The sequence below is a fragment of the Diceros bicornis genome, chromosome 13 (genome assembly GCF_020826845.1).
Source record: "Diceros bicornis minor isolate mBicDic1 chromosome 13, mDicBic1.mat.cur, whole genome shotgun sequence".
Lineage (NCBI taxonomy): Eukaryota > Metazoa > Chordata > Mammalia > Perissodactyla > Rhinocerotidae > Diceros > Diceros bicornis.
Window position 1 is genome coordinate 48,271,192 of NC_080752.1, and position 14,125 is coordinate 48,285,316.

At 48.6% G+C, this 14,125-nt stretch overlaps 1 protein-coding gene across 2 annotated transcripts in view; it reads right to left on the reverse strand.

Annotated features, from left to right (window-relative positions):
* CSMD2 (CUB and Sushi multiple domains 2) overlaps positions 1-14,125 on the reverse strand; it is a 606,380-nt gene that overhangs the window by 252,720 nt on the left and 339,535 nt on the right. For both annotated transcript variants that reach the window (XM_058553610.1, XM_058553609.1), the window contains exon 13: positions 3,768-3,950. In XM_058553610.1, the coding sequence (XP_058409593.1) occupies positions 3,768-3,950 (183 nt within the window). The remainder of the gene's footprint in view (positions 1-3,767; positions 3,951-14,125) is intronic.

Sequence of the window (14,125 nt, forward strand, 5' to 3'; positions counted from 1 at the left end):
GGACCCACTTCTCCCTCCCTTGGTCTCTCAAGGTTTGACTGCTGAATTGTGACTTACACTGTATACATCCCAGTACGCCCTGCCTTCACATTTCACACACATGCCATATACATTGGGAGCGGAGCAATTAGGGTTCACACCTTCTCATGGTGGTTTACAAAATGGCGAAGGAAAGCTTGCATTTGTGCAGTCTTGGCATATTTCTGGTGAAGGCTGTTTTGAAATTTCTTTTGCAAGTGGCTGCTAATGGACTGATAATTGGTTTCCTGGCTTCCTTATGAAGTGTGAAGTGTTCTGCTAGCCTGTCAACAAAGCATCATGTATCGTGCAAACCACCATCAGAGTTATTTGTATCTTCCTTCCCATTGTATCTCTTGTTGGGGAGGAATAACTGGACATGATCATACGAGAAAGGCTCTCTATCCTTTTGTAAGGAAGAGCTTCTGGGGAGCTGAAGAACATGCGCAACCTGACCAGAGCTTTCTCACCAGGACACCAGGCTGAGCACATTTCCTAGGTGGAGACTCAATAGCTCTGATGCCAATGCCTGGTGCTTGGCACAGGGTAGGCACTCGGTAAATACTGTTGAATGGATGGAAAGTGGTACTACTTCCAACTGATTTTGAACAGGGATCCCTGGAGATGTGAATTAACCAAGGAGGAAGAGAGAGGAAGAGGAAAGAAGCTGGCTCCATCTTTTCTTTCAAAATGTTTTTCACTGTGAGAAACAGCATCTTCTTTAAAACCTAGATGAAAAAAGACCATCTATTGAGCACCCACGACTGTGAGGGCAGCTCATCAGCCAACGAAATGATTCCCAAGTCCCTGCTTGCTACAGAAAATGTTTTAGAATGTGAAGGAACGAGTGTCTTTGTGTGGTCTCGGCAGGGCAATTCCCTAGCAAGGAGTTGTTTTGAAGAAAATGTTTCAAGAGAAGAACATTGTGCTGCTTCGCACTTCTTTGGACAGTTGTTCAAAGAAATCTGAGCCATCAAAGTATTTCCTCAATCCCCTTCCAAATCCTAAGAAGGAAACAGCAGTATTGTTTGCTAAGTATTGTATTAATATTTATTGTGTGGTAAATTTTAGAACACGTATGTTGACTTTGCTGGAGGTGCTTTTGTACTTACATTTATGACCACTTTATACTATTTTATACTTTTATAGACGCTTACAGATGTTGTCTCTTTTCTTTTGACCACGGACTATATTATGTTTGATCTGGGGTCAGGAGCACCAAAGTTTAACATCATCCCTCAGCCAAAGTATGACCTATTCTGTAAATGATCCACTATAGGAAGTGGTTTCCAAGCATTCGTTGTGGAAAATGTGAGGACTATTCAAGTCATCGTTATCTTTTTCTGTAAACATGATCAGAGAGGCTTAGAATGTTTGAGCCAGAATGGAAGACAACCCTATTGGATACATTAGAAAACCAAAATCTAGAGAGAAGATGCCCCGGCCACAGTCACGAAGCTCAGCTAGGACGAAGAAACAAGTCTCCAGATTTTTAATCCAAAGTCATCTCAGTGCACCAGGACTTTCTTAGTACCATCCTTTCACCATGAATTAGACTGTGAGTTTCCTGAGGGCAAAGCCTGGGACCTGTGGAAGCATCAGCTTAGGGACAGGGTACTCAGTAGAGAGCTAACAGATGGTGCTCCCTCACCGTCATGAAACACAAATGCGACCTTGCTATGTGGTGCAAAGGCATGGGGCCAGCTGGCTCTCTCCAGCCTCCTCCTCTGAAACCAGCATCCCTGAGATTCAAGCTGTGCTCTGTTACACCCAGATGACCAGAAGAATCTGAGTGATGGGAGGGGCTGGGGGATGACATTCTCCTATATCCCAGAATCATCCAGAAGAAGAAATGCCATACTGCCCTCCAGAGTGCCTGCTTCAGTTCTTATCAGTATGCCTTGGCTCCTCTTCCTCATTTTAAACCACAGAGAGCACCACTCTAGACTTGCCAGGACAGTTCTGCCCTCTTCTTCTCAGCTGATCGTAACCAGTGCCCAGCTCACTAGAGGCTGCCAGCCTCATTCCTGGAAACGAAGGCCTGCTCAGCAGCACTTCTTGGTCTTCTGCCCTTACTGAAGGTTCTAGAAAGATTTCCTAAAACTACTCCCAAGAGCCAAAGGGTCAAGTAAATTTTTGGAGGACTCGAGTGACAGTGCCCCGGGAGCATACTGCTACCTGCATCTCTCAGCCTGTGGGGCAGGGAACTTTATCCTGTCCTAAGAAGCTGGCTGGCTCTGCTACCCACTTCATTCCAACCAGCTCTCTGCCCCAGAGGCCTGACTCTTTCCAGTTCTCCCTGCCTTGTTTTATCTAGACGGATTTCAGAGATGAAGCCCTCATGGTACCTGGGACTCCCACAGTCCGTACCTTTGCCTTCTGAGGCCCTGACTCCAACCTGCCCCACAGAGCTCCACTCCACCCAGTCATTCTGGCCTGGGCTTGGTCTCTATGATGGTCGCCCCTTTGTTCCTGCTTGTCCTGAGCTGCTCCCTACTAACCTTCCCTGCTCCCCTAGTTCCCTTGGCACCCCTAACAATGCCAGGCACTATATTCTAACCACATCAGGCTGAAGAGATGAACAGATTTCATGCAATTTTTATTTTTTCAAGAACGGTGCTTGGTTTACTGTGTATCTAAGAGAGATTTGATGTTTAAACCTCCACAAGAATTTTTACATCCACTCACAAGTCATCAAAAATGCTTTGTCAAATCAAACAAGGTGATTTTTTTTTGTTTGAAAAGTATAATCACCATAGTATAACCCAACTCACCAACTCATACACCAAACTCCCAGTCAGCATGGATGTTCTTATATAATCTCCCAGGTTATTCCCTCCCCCAGCCCCGAGGGGCCACCGTTCTCTAGAATGCGGCACTAAGAGACCCTGAGAAGCCCACTGAGGTGGGAGAGAGGATCAGAGGGTCAGGCTGCCTGCCTTCCCCTGAAAGAAGCAGATTGAAAGAGGTGAGAAGGCGGGGTGGTGAGGGCGGGGAGAAGAAGAGGTAACAGCCTAGAGAAGCTGGAACCTTTGATTTCTCAGCAGAGACCAAGCCTGCTCCCCCCTCTGCTACACACAGCCCCCTCACACTTGCCAGTCCCACTGGGACCTAGGACTTAACATATTATTTGTGCCGGAAGGTATGGTCATACCACCTAAGAAGGAAGAAGGGCTTCCTTGTTATCTCCGTAGAACAGAGCACTCAACTCCAACTCCTTCTCCAAAAGATCAACAATGCAAAGACAGCTTGATCCCCATCCTCCCCAAATCCAATCTGAGAAGAAGCAGTTTGAGGAAACTTCTTATATCCTGGCAAGGCCATGGTTTCCCACAGCATCCAGAGGCTGGTACAGAGTCTACCATCTTATGGATTTGCCAGTCCCTTCCACCCTGGCTTGACTGGTGTCACTGGTGGTAACAAGGGTAAGGAGGAAATGTCTGGGTCTGAGGCTGGTGGACCAAACCCCGGTGGCCTCTACCTTGCTCTCAAGGATCACCATGGAGGACAAGATGAGTTTAAGAAGGTCCCTAAACATCAAGAGCAATCATTCTCAGTGCCACAGTCTACGTTACTGCCAGAAATGAGCACCCAACCAGCAACGTGGCGAGGAACAAAAGAAACCAACCAGAGTGAAGCTGTTGTTACGACCTGCAAGGATCCCAAGGATGAGGCCCCTGGATTAGGTGGGACACGGGCCCCTGCCTTTCAGTCAAGACCCCAAAGCGGCCTCCTCCCCGCTCACTTACACACGCAGCCTGGCTTCTTAGCCGACCACTGGTTATTCTTTTGGCACGTGATTGCCTTCTGCCCCACCAGCTCAAAGGCAGGCTGGCACTCAAACTTGAGTGTATCACCGTGGCGAAACCGGGAGCCTTCCCTCCGGCCATAGGCAGGAATGCCAGGATCGCCGCAACTTCCCTGCTCGATCTCTGAAAGACAGGAAGACGAGAAAACAGAGACAACAGTGACTTCATACCGCTCCTGGAGCTGGAGGTCCATATATACCCTCTGCTGCACCTCTGCTGTGAGTCAGTGCTCGGAGTGACCCAGGTAGCATCCTTAATGAGAAATTCTGCAGTGTCCTGTTTAAACACAGCACCCTTGGATAAATGGGCCTTCCAGCTATCAAATGCCTGAGACTCCGTGTCCACATAAAGTGTTCTAGGGGCTTGGATATTTTCCTTCATGGAAGGTGGGTCTACATTCTTGTGGGATACTTATCCCACGAGCTTGTCCCAAAGTTTGGAGACATCCTTGCTGAAGGTGGCTCTGCATTTGGATTACTAACGTCACTTGATGGGTCCTAAGTGCAGTCCATGCCTGAGCAGCAGAGGCAAGCACAAGACGAGAGGGCAGCTGATGCTTTGCTGCCCGCCTTTCCCCAAACCAGAGATTAAGTGAGAACCGAGATTCGCTGCCTTCTGATACGGAAGCACTTTCACGAAGATACTTTTTAAATTCAATTTGAGACAGCATCAGGTAAAATGAAACAAATGACTCATTAAGTACGCTTTTAAAGTTCATTTGATTCAGCCGTGGTGAGTCAGACATGGAGTGGGTTCCCTGAGACAGCTCTGGGGGCCTGGACTCAGGAGGCGTGATGGGCTGGCTGCCTCGCGGAAGAGTCAATCAGGACCCAGATGCTCCAGGAAAGGAATCCGTCCTGGACAAGTCCCTGGAGTTTCCTCCGGAGACACCCCCACTTCCACCAGCCCTGTGCTTGGTGCTGTGAGAGACAAAGCGCGGAGGAGGGGGGTGGGGAAGGAAGGAGACGAGGAGGAGGAAGAGCTCCATCCCCAGGGAAGAAGGCCTCCTGCGGGAAACACAGGGAGCAATGAATGAAGTGACAGATGGTGAGGTGAGGAATGTGGGGGGTCTATGATTCGGGAGCGAGGGGGCTGGAGTAATCAGGAAACATTTTTGGATGCCTTCCCAACATCATCAGGCCAAAGGGACCCTACTTTTTCTGTAGACACCATCGTGGGCTGTCAGGAGTCACAGTCCCTGAAGTTGCTGTGTGTGAACTCAATAGGGATGATTCTACAAAAGATTTCTTATCACAACTGGTGGGCTTCTGTGGGCTGATCACGGTTGCCTCTGCTCCCCTCGCCCCATGGACTGCCTTATATGGATGGGATCTTGATCGTCACATTCCTGTTACCCGGAAAAAGAGGGTCCCCAGCTGTCTGCTGAGAGCTAGCAGAACAAGGTATTCTATGGCTGAGGTTGTGTGTGTGTGTGTGTGTGTGTGATCTAAGTCAAATATCTAGAGTCCTTGATGTGGGGGGAAGGAAGGGGTCTGTGTGCACCAGGAGTGTGCTTCCATAAACTTCCATAAACTTTGATTTATGGACGGTGGGTCTACATTCTTGTGGAATACTTGTCCCATGAGCTTGTCCCAAAGTTTGGAGACATCCTTACTGGAGGTAGAGGTCAGCTCACCCACCTCTCCTCTCGCACGTCCCCCTGGCCTCACCCTCTACACACACACCTGCTGAAGCATAACTGAGCCCTCCTTTGAAGCTGGCTTTTCTCATGCCAGGGATGGGGAGGGTATACACTGAGGCATTCCTGGGAAGGGGCCCCTTTGCTCCAGGTCCCAGAGCTCCAGGGTATCTGAAGGAAAGGAAGAAGGGGTCCCTGTGACAAGTTGACCTGGAGAAGCAAGTAGCAAGGCCCTCCTTCTCCCAAGTGTCCTCAAACCTGCTCTGGCCAGGACTGGCCTTGCAGGTCTTCTGAGAGCTGATGAAAGTTACCCAGTATTTAGAGACAGAGCTGGATCCTATTGCCGGGACAGGACCCAGATTTAAGGTTTCTTAGTGAGGCCCCACCATGTTGTAAAAGATATCAATGTAGGGTACACCTCCCTGTGTCCCTGCCCACAGCAACTAGTCTGAGGGTGTGGTCAGCTCAACAGAACCAGTGTCCTTAGGTGGAGAGAGGACTCTGCCCAGCCGTCCTCAATGTGTGGACATAGCCCTTCCCACATGCCCACACCCACCCATTCACCTACCGCCAACGTGATCAGAAGCATATAATGAGCACCTACTGTGTGCCAGTGTCTGTGCTAGACACTCGAGATCTGGCTATGGGCTCTGCTCTCAAGGACTGAACGATCCAGTCCTGATACAGACAAGGAAACAGGTATTTATGACACAGGGTGATTTGTGCTGTGGAAGTGCCCAGAAGGAGCACCTAACTCAACCTTGGAGTGGGGACAGAAATAGGGTGTAGGGAGCGAGGAGCTAACTTTGGGCACAAAATTTTAGGCAGCACCAAAACCTCAGTAATCAAGACAAATAATATCTTGGTGCAATACTTTTTTTAGAAAATCAAAATTAATGCATTTAAATCAAACCCAACATGAAGAAAAATACAAAACTGAAAATAAAAACCAGATCCAAGCCAGCAATTGTGCAACTCACCTCAGCTGCCTCACCCTAGTCCTGGCCATGAGAGCCTATTGTTATTTAAAATGCTGATATTTTTTAGCTTGGATATTTTGTGTTACTCTTGATTTTTAACAATACACCATTAAAATATTATTTATCTTAATTACTGAATTTTTTGGTATCCCCTACCTCTCTTAAATTTTATGCCCAAGGTGAGTGCCTTGCTCACCTCATCCCAGACCCAGCCCTGGCATCAAGGAAGCCTTCTTGGAGGAGCTGATGTCTAAGCTGAGGCCTGAAGCCTGTACAGGAGTCAGCAGGTGAGAAGATAAGTGGGATTCATTGCAGTATTATTCATAATAGACAAAACATGGAAACAACCTAAGTGTCCATCAGTGCATGAATGGATAAAGAAAATGTGGTATACACACACACACATATACACACACACACAATGGAATATTATTCAGCCATAAACAAAAAGGAAATCCTGCTGCTTGGGACACAAGCATGAATCTTGAGGGTATTATGCTAAGTGAAATAAGTCAGACAGAGAAAGACTAACACTGTATGATCTCACTTACCAAACTCATAGAAACAGAGAGTAGAGTGGTAGTTGCCAGAGGTGGGGGTGGGTGAGATGGGGGTGGGAAAAAGGTGAAGGTAATCAAAGGGTACAAACTTCCAGTTATAAGATGAATAAGTTCTGTGGGTGTAATGTGCAGCATGGCGACTATAGTTAACAATATTGTACCGTATATTTGAAAGGTGCTAAGAGAGTAGATCTTAAAAGTTCTCAACACACACACACACACACACACACACACACACACACAAATTGTAACTATGTGAGGTGATGGTGTTAGCTAACCATATTGGGGTAATCATTTCACAATACATACATATATCAAATCATCATGTACAACTTAAACTTACACAATGTTAGATGTCAACTATATCTCAATAAAGCTGGAAAAAGAAAGAAAGGAGTAAGCGGGTGAGAAGGGAGAAGGAGGGCCCTTCAGGTGGGAAGAACCCACACAAAGACTGTTTGTAGGATTGCAATGACATCAGTGATCATAACTAACTAATCGTTATTATTATTATTTTTCTGTGAAGAAGATCAGACCTGAGCTAACATCCATGCCAATCCTCCTCCTTTTTTGCTGAGGAAGACTGGCCCTGGGCTAACATCCGTGTCCATCTTCCTCCACTTTATATGGGACGCCGCCACAGCACGGCCTGACAAGTGGTGCATCAGTGAGCGCTCGGGATCCGAACCTGGGCTGCCAGCAGCGGAGCGTGTGCACTTAACCGCTACGCCACAGGGCCGGCCCCCTAATCATTATTATTATAACTAAATTTTAGTTATGTAACTAATAACTCTAATGCTGATTATGTGCCAGCAGCCACTCTGAGCACTTTACAAATATTGACATTTCATCCTTACAGTAACTCTGTGAACTAGATACTATCATCCCCATTTTAAAGGAGAGGAAACTAAGGCACAGAGAGATCATGGAATTATCCAAGGTCACAGAGCTAGGAAGTGGTGGATCTGAGATCCAAACTCAGGTTGCATGGTTCTAGGGCTCTTAACCACTGTGCAACACTGTCTTTCTACAAACACAAGTACTTTCGACAGGTGATGAGAGATGCGGCTGGAAAAGGCATGCAGGGTCAACGCATGAAAGGACCTGTGCAATCTGCTAACGGGACCGGACTTTAGATAGCAGGCAGTGGGAAGTCAATCAACGGTTTAATTCTATTTAGCATTTCACATTTTGTATTTTAAAAGATCACACTGACTGCTGTCTGGAGAATGGTCTGGGGGCAGCAATTCTGGAAGCAGGGAGATCATTCTTTCATTCAACAAACATTTGAGTGTCTACTTAGTGTGAGCCACTGTGCTGGGCACTGGGGGTGCAATGGAGAACAAGGCAGACACAAGCCCTGCTTCCATGGAGCTTCTATTCTAGTGGGAGGCTCACAGTAATCTGGGAGATGTTTTGATAGCCTTCCGGACTGGCACCAGAGACAGAGGGGATGGAGAGAGGCAGAAAGATCTGGGAGGTCTACAGCAGGAAGAAGCCATAGGCCGTACCGAGAGTGAGGATATAGGGGTTACAGGAGAGGCAGTGGTCTTCACTGACTGAAGGGTTTGGCCTGGGCACCTGGGTGTGCTTTCCCTGAGACAAGAATGCAGGACGAAGAGTAGGGCTGGAGGGTCATCAGTAGGGCATGCTGAGTTTTGAGGCATCTGTGCATCTCCAAGTGGATGTATCTAGTAGAAAATGGCTACTTGGGGCTTAAGTTCAGGAGAAGTCTGGTCTAGAAATATAGAACTTGGGATTTAGCTCACTGATGGTAAAAGAAGCCATGAGAAGGATCAGACCACCCAAGGAGAATGAGAAGAGATGTCAGTCCTGGACAGAACAGTTAGGAACACCACGGGAGCCAGTGGAATGCTAGACTAAACTCCTGGGACAGTGGGGTCACATAAGCTTAGAGAAGAACGAAGTTCAAGAAGGAAATCGACAGCATCAAAGGTGGCAGGAAAGTTTAGATAGGACTGAAAAGCAGGTTAGCAAGAGGAGGTCGCTGTTGATATTGGCAGGAGCAGACTGAGAGTAACGATGGGGCCAACACCCAGTGGGAGAAGAGGAAGACGATACAGGAAGAGTCGATGACTTTTACAGAAAGCATTTCCTGGTAGTGAAGGAATAGAGAGAAATTAGGCGGTAACTCATGAGGAGTATGGTGTTGAGGGGAGTGGTTTAAAAGTATTTTTTAAGATGGGAGAACACTGACTATATTTAAATGCTAGGGAAAGACAAAGAGAGAGAGAGATTAAATGGTTAGGTGACAATATGGAGGAGAAACAGGGGATGACAGCATGAGGCTCTAGAGAAGGAAGGAGGCACGGGACCCAGAGCACGCTGTGGGGCTAGCCTTAGAGACCAGGAAACTCTCCTGCCCTCATGACAGGTGGGAAGAGGGGATTACAATGAGCTTTCAGGTAGGTTGGCAAGAGGTTGAAGGAGATCCTGTGATGACACAGGCTCTATTTTCTAAGTGGAGGAAGAGGTCACGGTCATTGCTGAAGGCGAGGGACTGGTCATGGGGGAAAAGACTTGACGTTGACAAGAATGTCTGAAGCAGTCATCTGGAGAAGAGGGAATCACAGCTAGATGGACTGCCACGCATCTCTGAGGCCCACGGAGGTTGGAGATGACTCATTTACAGGGGTACCACCAAGCAGGGCTGTGTGACTTGTCTCAGACCCCTCCGTAACTTGGTTCATGTAGAAGTGGGGAAAGGAGCAGCAGGACTGATTGAGGGGTGGGGTTGGGTTTGGAGAAATGGAAGGACAGTGGGGTAAGGAGTTGAGGCTCTTGTTGAAGAATGGCTCAAGTGTGATATAGGGGCTAAAGGAGGAAATAAGTGAAGAGAGCAGGAGGGGACAGGGGATACAAGAGGTCAGGGAAGGATGATGAACAGGAGCAGAGGGAGTAACGGGTGGGAGAGCTGAGGGACGAAGGGCCCCAGAGCAGGATGGGCGAGTTAAGATTTCAGAGGTGCTGGAGTCAAGGTCCAGCTGAAGATAGAGTGGAGTGCACTGAATGGAAGTGAGAAGGTCAAGAAACTGAGAGGCAAGGTCATGGCAAGACTTGGAGTAGAGAGGAAGAGACTGATGACCTTGATGAGGAGGCTGGAAAGTGGCAGAAGTGGAGACAGGACGAGGATCAAGGAGAAGGGGTTTACACACAGGTGCAGTGGCACTGGAGAGAGAGCGCGCGAGCCCACCTCTCAAATGGGAAGTTGATGGGGTCTGATGAGCTGTTAGCAGTGGAGAGGGTTCCTGGGTAATGGTGACCTCAAGGGGAAGTCAGGTTTAAAGGAGCATTTGGCAAAGAGGTCCAAGGCATTGGAGGGGGGGCACGTGTAGACCACAGAAGCAGGATTGGGTGGAGGGGAGAGGAAGAACAGAGCAGGGTGGTGTGAGAGTCTGGGAGCTCCTTCCAGGAAGGCAGAGAGGGCTGGGGGCTGCCTTCTGTCCCTCAGACATCCCTTGTCCTGGTCTGGGCCTTCCCTCCAAGCCCAGCGCCAACCCCTGCTGAGAACACAGGGACCAAGGCCCCTGCCTTCCTGCAGAGGGCTCCCTCTGCTCCACTGCCCTGCCTGAAAGGCACATGACCCTCACCCTCCTGGTCAGGAGCTGACCATGCCTGACGCCAGGGCCCAGAATTACAAACTGACAAACCAAATTTTGATTTGGAGAAAATCACACATGTGGTTTCCTGTTATCCGGCTTCATATAATTCCATTTTATAAGTGTTTATCTCTCTCTCTGTCTGCCTACCAAAAGCAAGCTAGGAAACAGGAGACGAGCGCTTCAAAGACGCCTCAGAATTCCATCACGACCGCTCTGCCGCTCAGCATATTTGCTTCCCCTTTCTCGGCTGTTTAATTCCTATCGTCTCTGATCAACCTCACTGTCTTCTCCCCAGGTTTTTCAATTTCTAACATCAAATTGGAATCCTCTTTTATGACAACGTCTGTTCAGAAGGCACTGCCTCATGTGTCTCTATAAATTCACGAGTTGATGTGCTCCAAGAAGGGCAGTGCCAGTTGGAGGGAGAAGGGGAGCCGGGCTCGGGCTGCGAGGTGCTGTCTTTCCAAGGGTGGGGCTTCATTTGTTCCTTCACTTATCCCCTGCTCCCTCGGCCTGGGCTGCAGCTGCCTGTCCTCCCCCCTCACTGGCTGACTCTGCACGCTACAGACTCTAGCTTAAGACGTCACCTCCTCAAACACGCTTTCCCTGGCATGACTCCTAGATACTTCCCTTTTTCTTTTCCTTCTAGGCATCTGTTCCTGTCCTCTGCAGCCCTGATGGCCGTTTGTAAGCCTTCATCTATTCATTTGATTAGTTACTGTTCTAGACATTGGGGGTAGCAGTGGGAACGAAGGGCAAAAATCTCCTCCCTCACAGAGCTTGCTGTCTGTTGGGCATCAGGGGTGAGCTGGCTTGCCAACTCGGCCCCCATGCTCCCCACTAGCTGCCAGGTTGGCCTCCCTGTTTCTCGTCACCCCACCCGCTGGAATGTAAGCTCTTTGAAGGCAGGCATTGATCATGCATTGCTGATCACTCTGTACCCAGCAGTTAGCTCAGTGCCCAGAACACAGAGAATACTCTGTTGAATGGGGGAGTTCAGCTCATGTTTATTGCATGGAAACCGTGCCAAATGCCATGCTCAGCATCAAAGATATAGAGCTGCCTGATTCATGGCCCTGCCCTTGGAGAACTCGCAGTCAGGTGGGTAGAGAAATAACTACAACGTAACTGATGAGGGCAAGGGAGGAGGTGTGCACCTGCCGCACAGCCTTTGGGAGAGCAGAGGAGGCAGCTGTGGCCTCGGGCTGGGAGAGAGGGAGAGGCTTCATGGAGGTCGCCCAAGCCAGACATGGGAATCAGCTTGGAGTCTGCCTTCCCCTCCCCACCTGCGGCCCTCACTAACCACCTCGTGTTGGCTCCTCCTCCAAAACATCCCGGCACCCTCTGCTCTCCATCCCTTCTCTCACTGCCTTAGTCTAGTCCTCACAATTTCTCACCTGGATGGCGGCACCAGGCAAGAGCGGGTTCCCTGCCTCCTCCCTCTATTCCATACTTTGCAAAGCAGTGCGAGGTCGCTCGGAGATAAAAATCCGATTATTACTGTGCCCTGCTCATTGATTCTTCCATGGCTTCTCAAAATCCACAGATTAAAACCCCAACTCCTTGGCACAGCAGGACCTTTGCCAACCCCCTTGCACCCAGCCTCATCTTTGGCCATCTCTGACCTTGAGATTTATAGAGTGGAGCCACCTGTAGGGAAGCAAGATAGTGTGATGGTGACGAGCGAGGGCTCTGATGTCAGAGAGTCCTGGATCTAAATCCTGGCTCTGACACTAGGCAGTAGACCTTGGGCACATTTCTTGTTCTCTCTGAGCCCCAGTTTTGTCATCTGTAAAATGGCAATGGTAGTAATACCACCCACCTTTCAGGGTTATTTTGAGGATTTAATGAGCCTGTGTATATAAGACAGTTGTCAGAATGTGCAGCACATGGCACATAACCAGTAACAGTAGGGGTTTCCTCATTGTCACTATTGTCCTCTTGTTGGCAGAGCTCAGCTGGCCCTCACATGGCTCCAAATTGGCACCTGCTGTCCTCTCTTCCTGAGAGAATACCCCCTGCTTGTCTGCCAGAAGAAGACTCATCTTTCATTGTCAGCTCAAGAGCTTCCCACACTGGGATCCTCCCTCGAATGGTCCAGGCTAGGAGAGCTCTCTCTCTCTCTGTCTCTCTCTGTCTCTGTCTCTGTCTCTCTTCCAGCCCCCTTGGACAATTTTCTGTTATAGCTGCAGTGCTGCAGTTTTTGGTATGCATTTCTTCCTGTTAAATGGAAAATTTCCTGAGGACTGAGACAGTGTTTTTGAACTGTCTCTACTCCCAGCTTCTAGTAGAGTGCAAGACACAGAGGAGGCATTCAATAAATGTTTGAGAATGATGAGGGGATGATGGAGGGAAGGATGGGAGGAAAGATGCAGGAAAGGAGAAATGTCTGGAGAATTGTCAGAAGTTCAGTGTGGCAGGAAGTGATGGTGAAGAGAGATGAGGCCAGAGAGATGGCCTGAGGGAGACCGTGCAGAGCCTTGGTTCAGTGACTGATGAGATGTTTAAGCTTTTTCTTGAAATGTTGTCAGTTCCTCAAAACCAGGGTCCCATCCCTTCTGCTTTTTGTATCTCGAGAACCAAGCACAGTGTCTCACGCGTATTAAGTGCTACAGATCCATTGTTCAGTCAGCACAAACTCCTATTGAGTGACCAGGACATCTTTAGTGCTTAGGATGGCCCCTGGGCATGCCCAGGAAATCTCATGGATTTCCTTAGAATTACATCTCACTCCACTTTTCTGCTTCTGATGATGGGAAAGGCACAGGAGGCAAGAGACCCAGTATCTGTATGTGTATCTCTGGGTATTTGTACATCTCTCTCGGCGCGGGATTTTCATGATTAGGATGGAGGTGTGAGTGGACTACGTGGGTGACATTCTTCCCTCCCCATTTCCTTCCTCCACCACACTGTCATGGGTATGCACAGGCTGAAGGAGGTTGGGAAACAGGAATGAATATGGACATGTAGAACATCTAGGTCGACTCCAAGCTGTTTGCATTTGCCCCAAACTGGAGCTTGTCATTTGCAAAAGCCCATGTATTTAAAGTCTATCTCATTGACAAATTATTTCCTGCTAAATTTTAATGGTGCAGCATCTTCTGCTGTTTGCCACCCCTGCCCCCAGGAGCCAAGACAGACTTGAGCATAGCATGGGTCCCACCAGGTTTTCCTGAGAGGAGGCAGCTGCTGCCTGAATCTAGGTAAACTCCAGCTCCCAGTGCCTGAGAAAGCTCTAAGGGCATCATGGAAACTCAGTGAGTGTCTTAGGAACAAGCCTGGTGTTATTCCTGGCCGAAGATGGAAAGTTTGGGTCTCTTAGCTTGTGAGGATGAAATAAGAAGTAGCAGAGGTGTCTTGAAATAGCAGACTTGAGGGTGAAAATGGCCACATGCTTGACATTCTGTAGGAGGAAAGGCAGTGTCTGAAAAGGAGTGGGGTCAATGATGCTGGTCTGCTGCCCTTGGCTTCCTTTCTAGCCCTGCTCCAACACCTT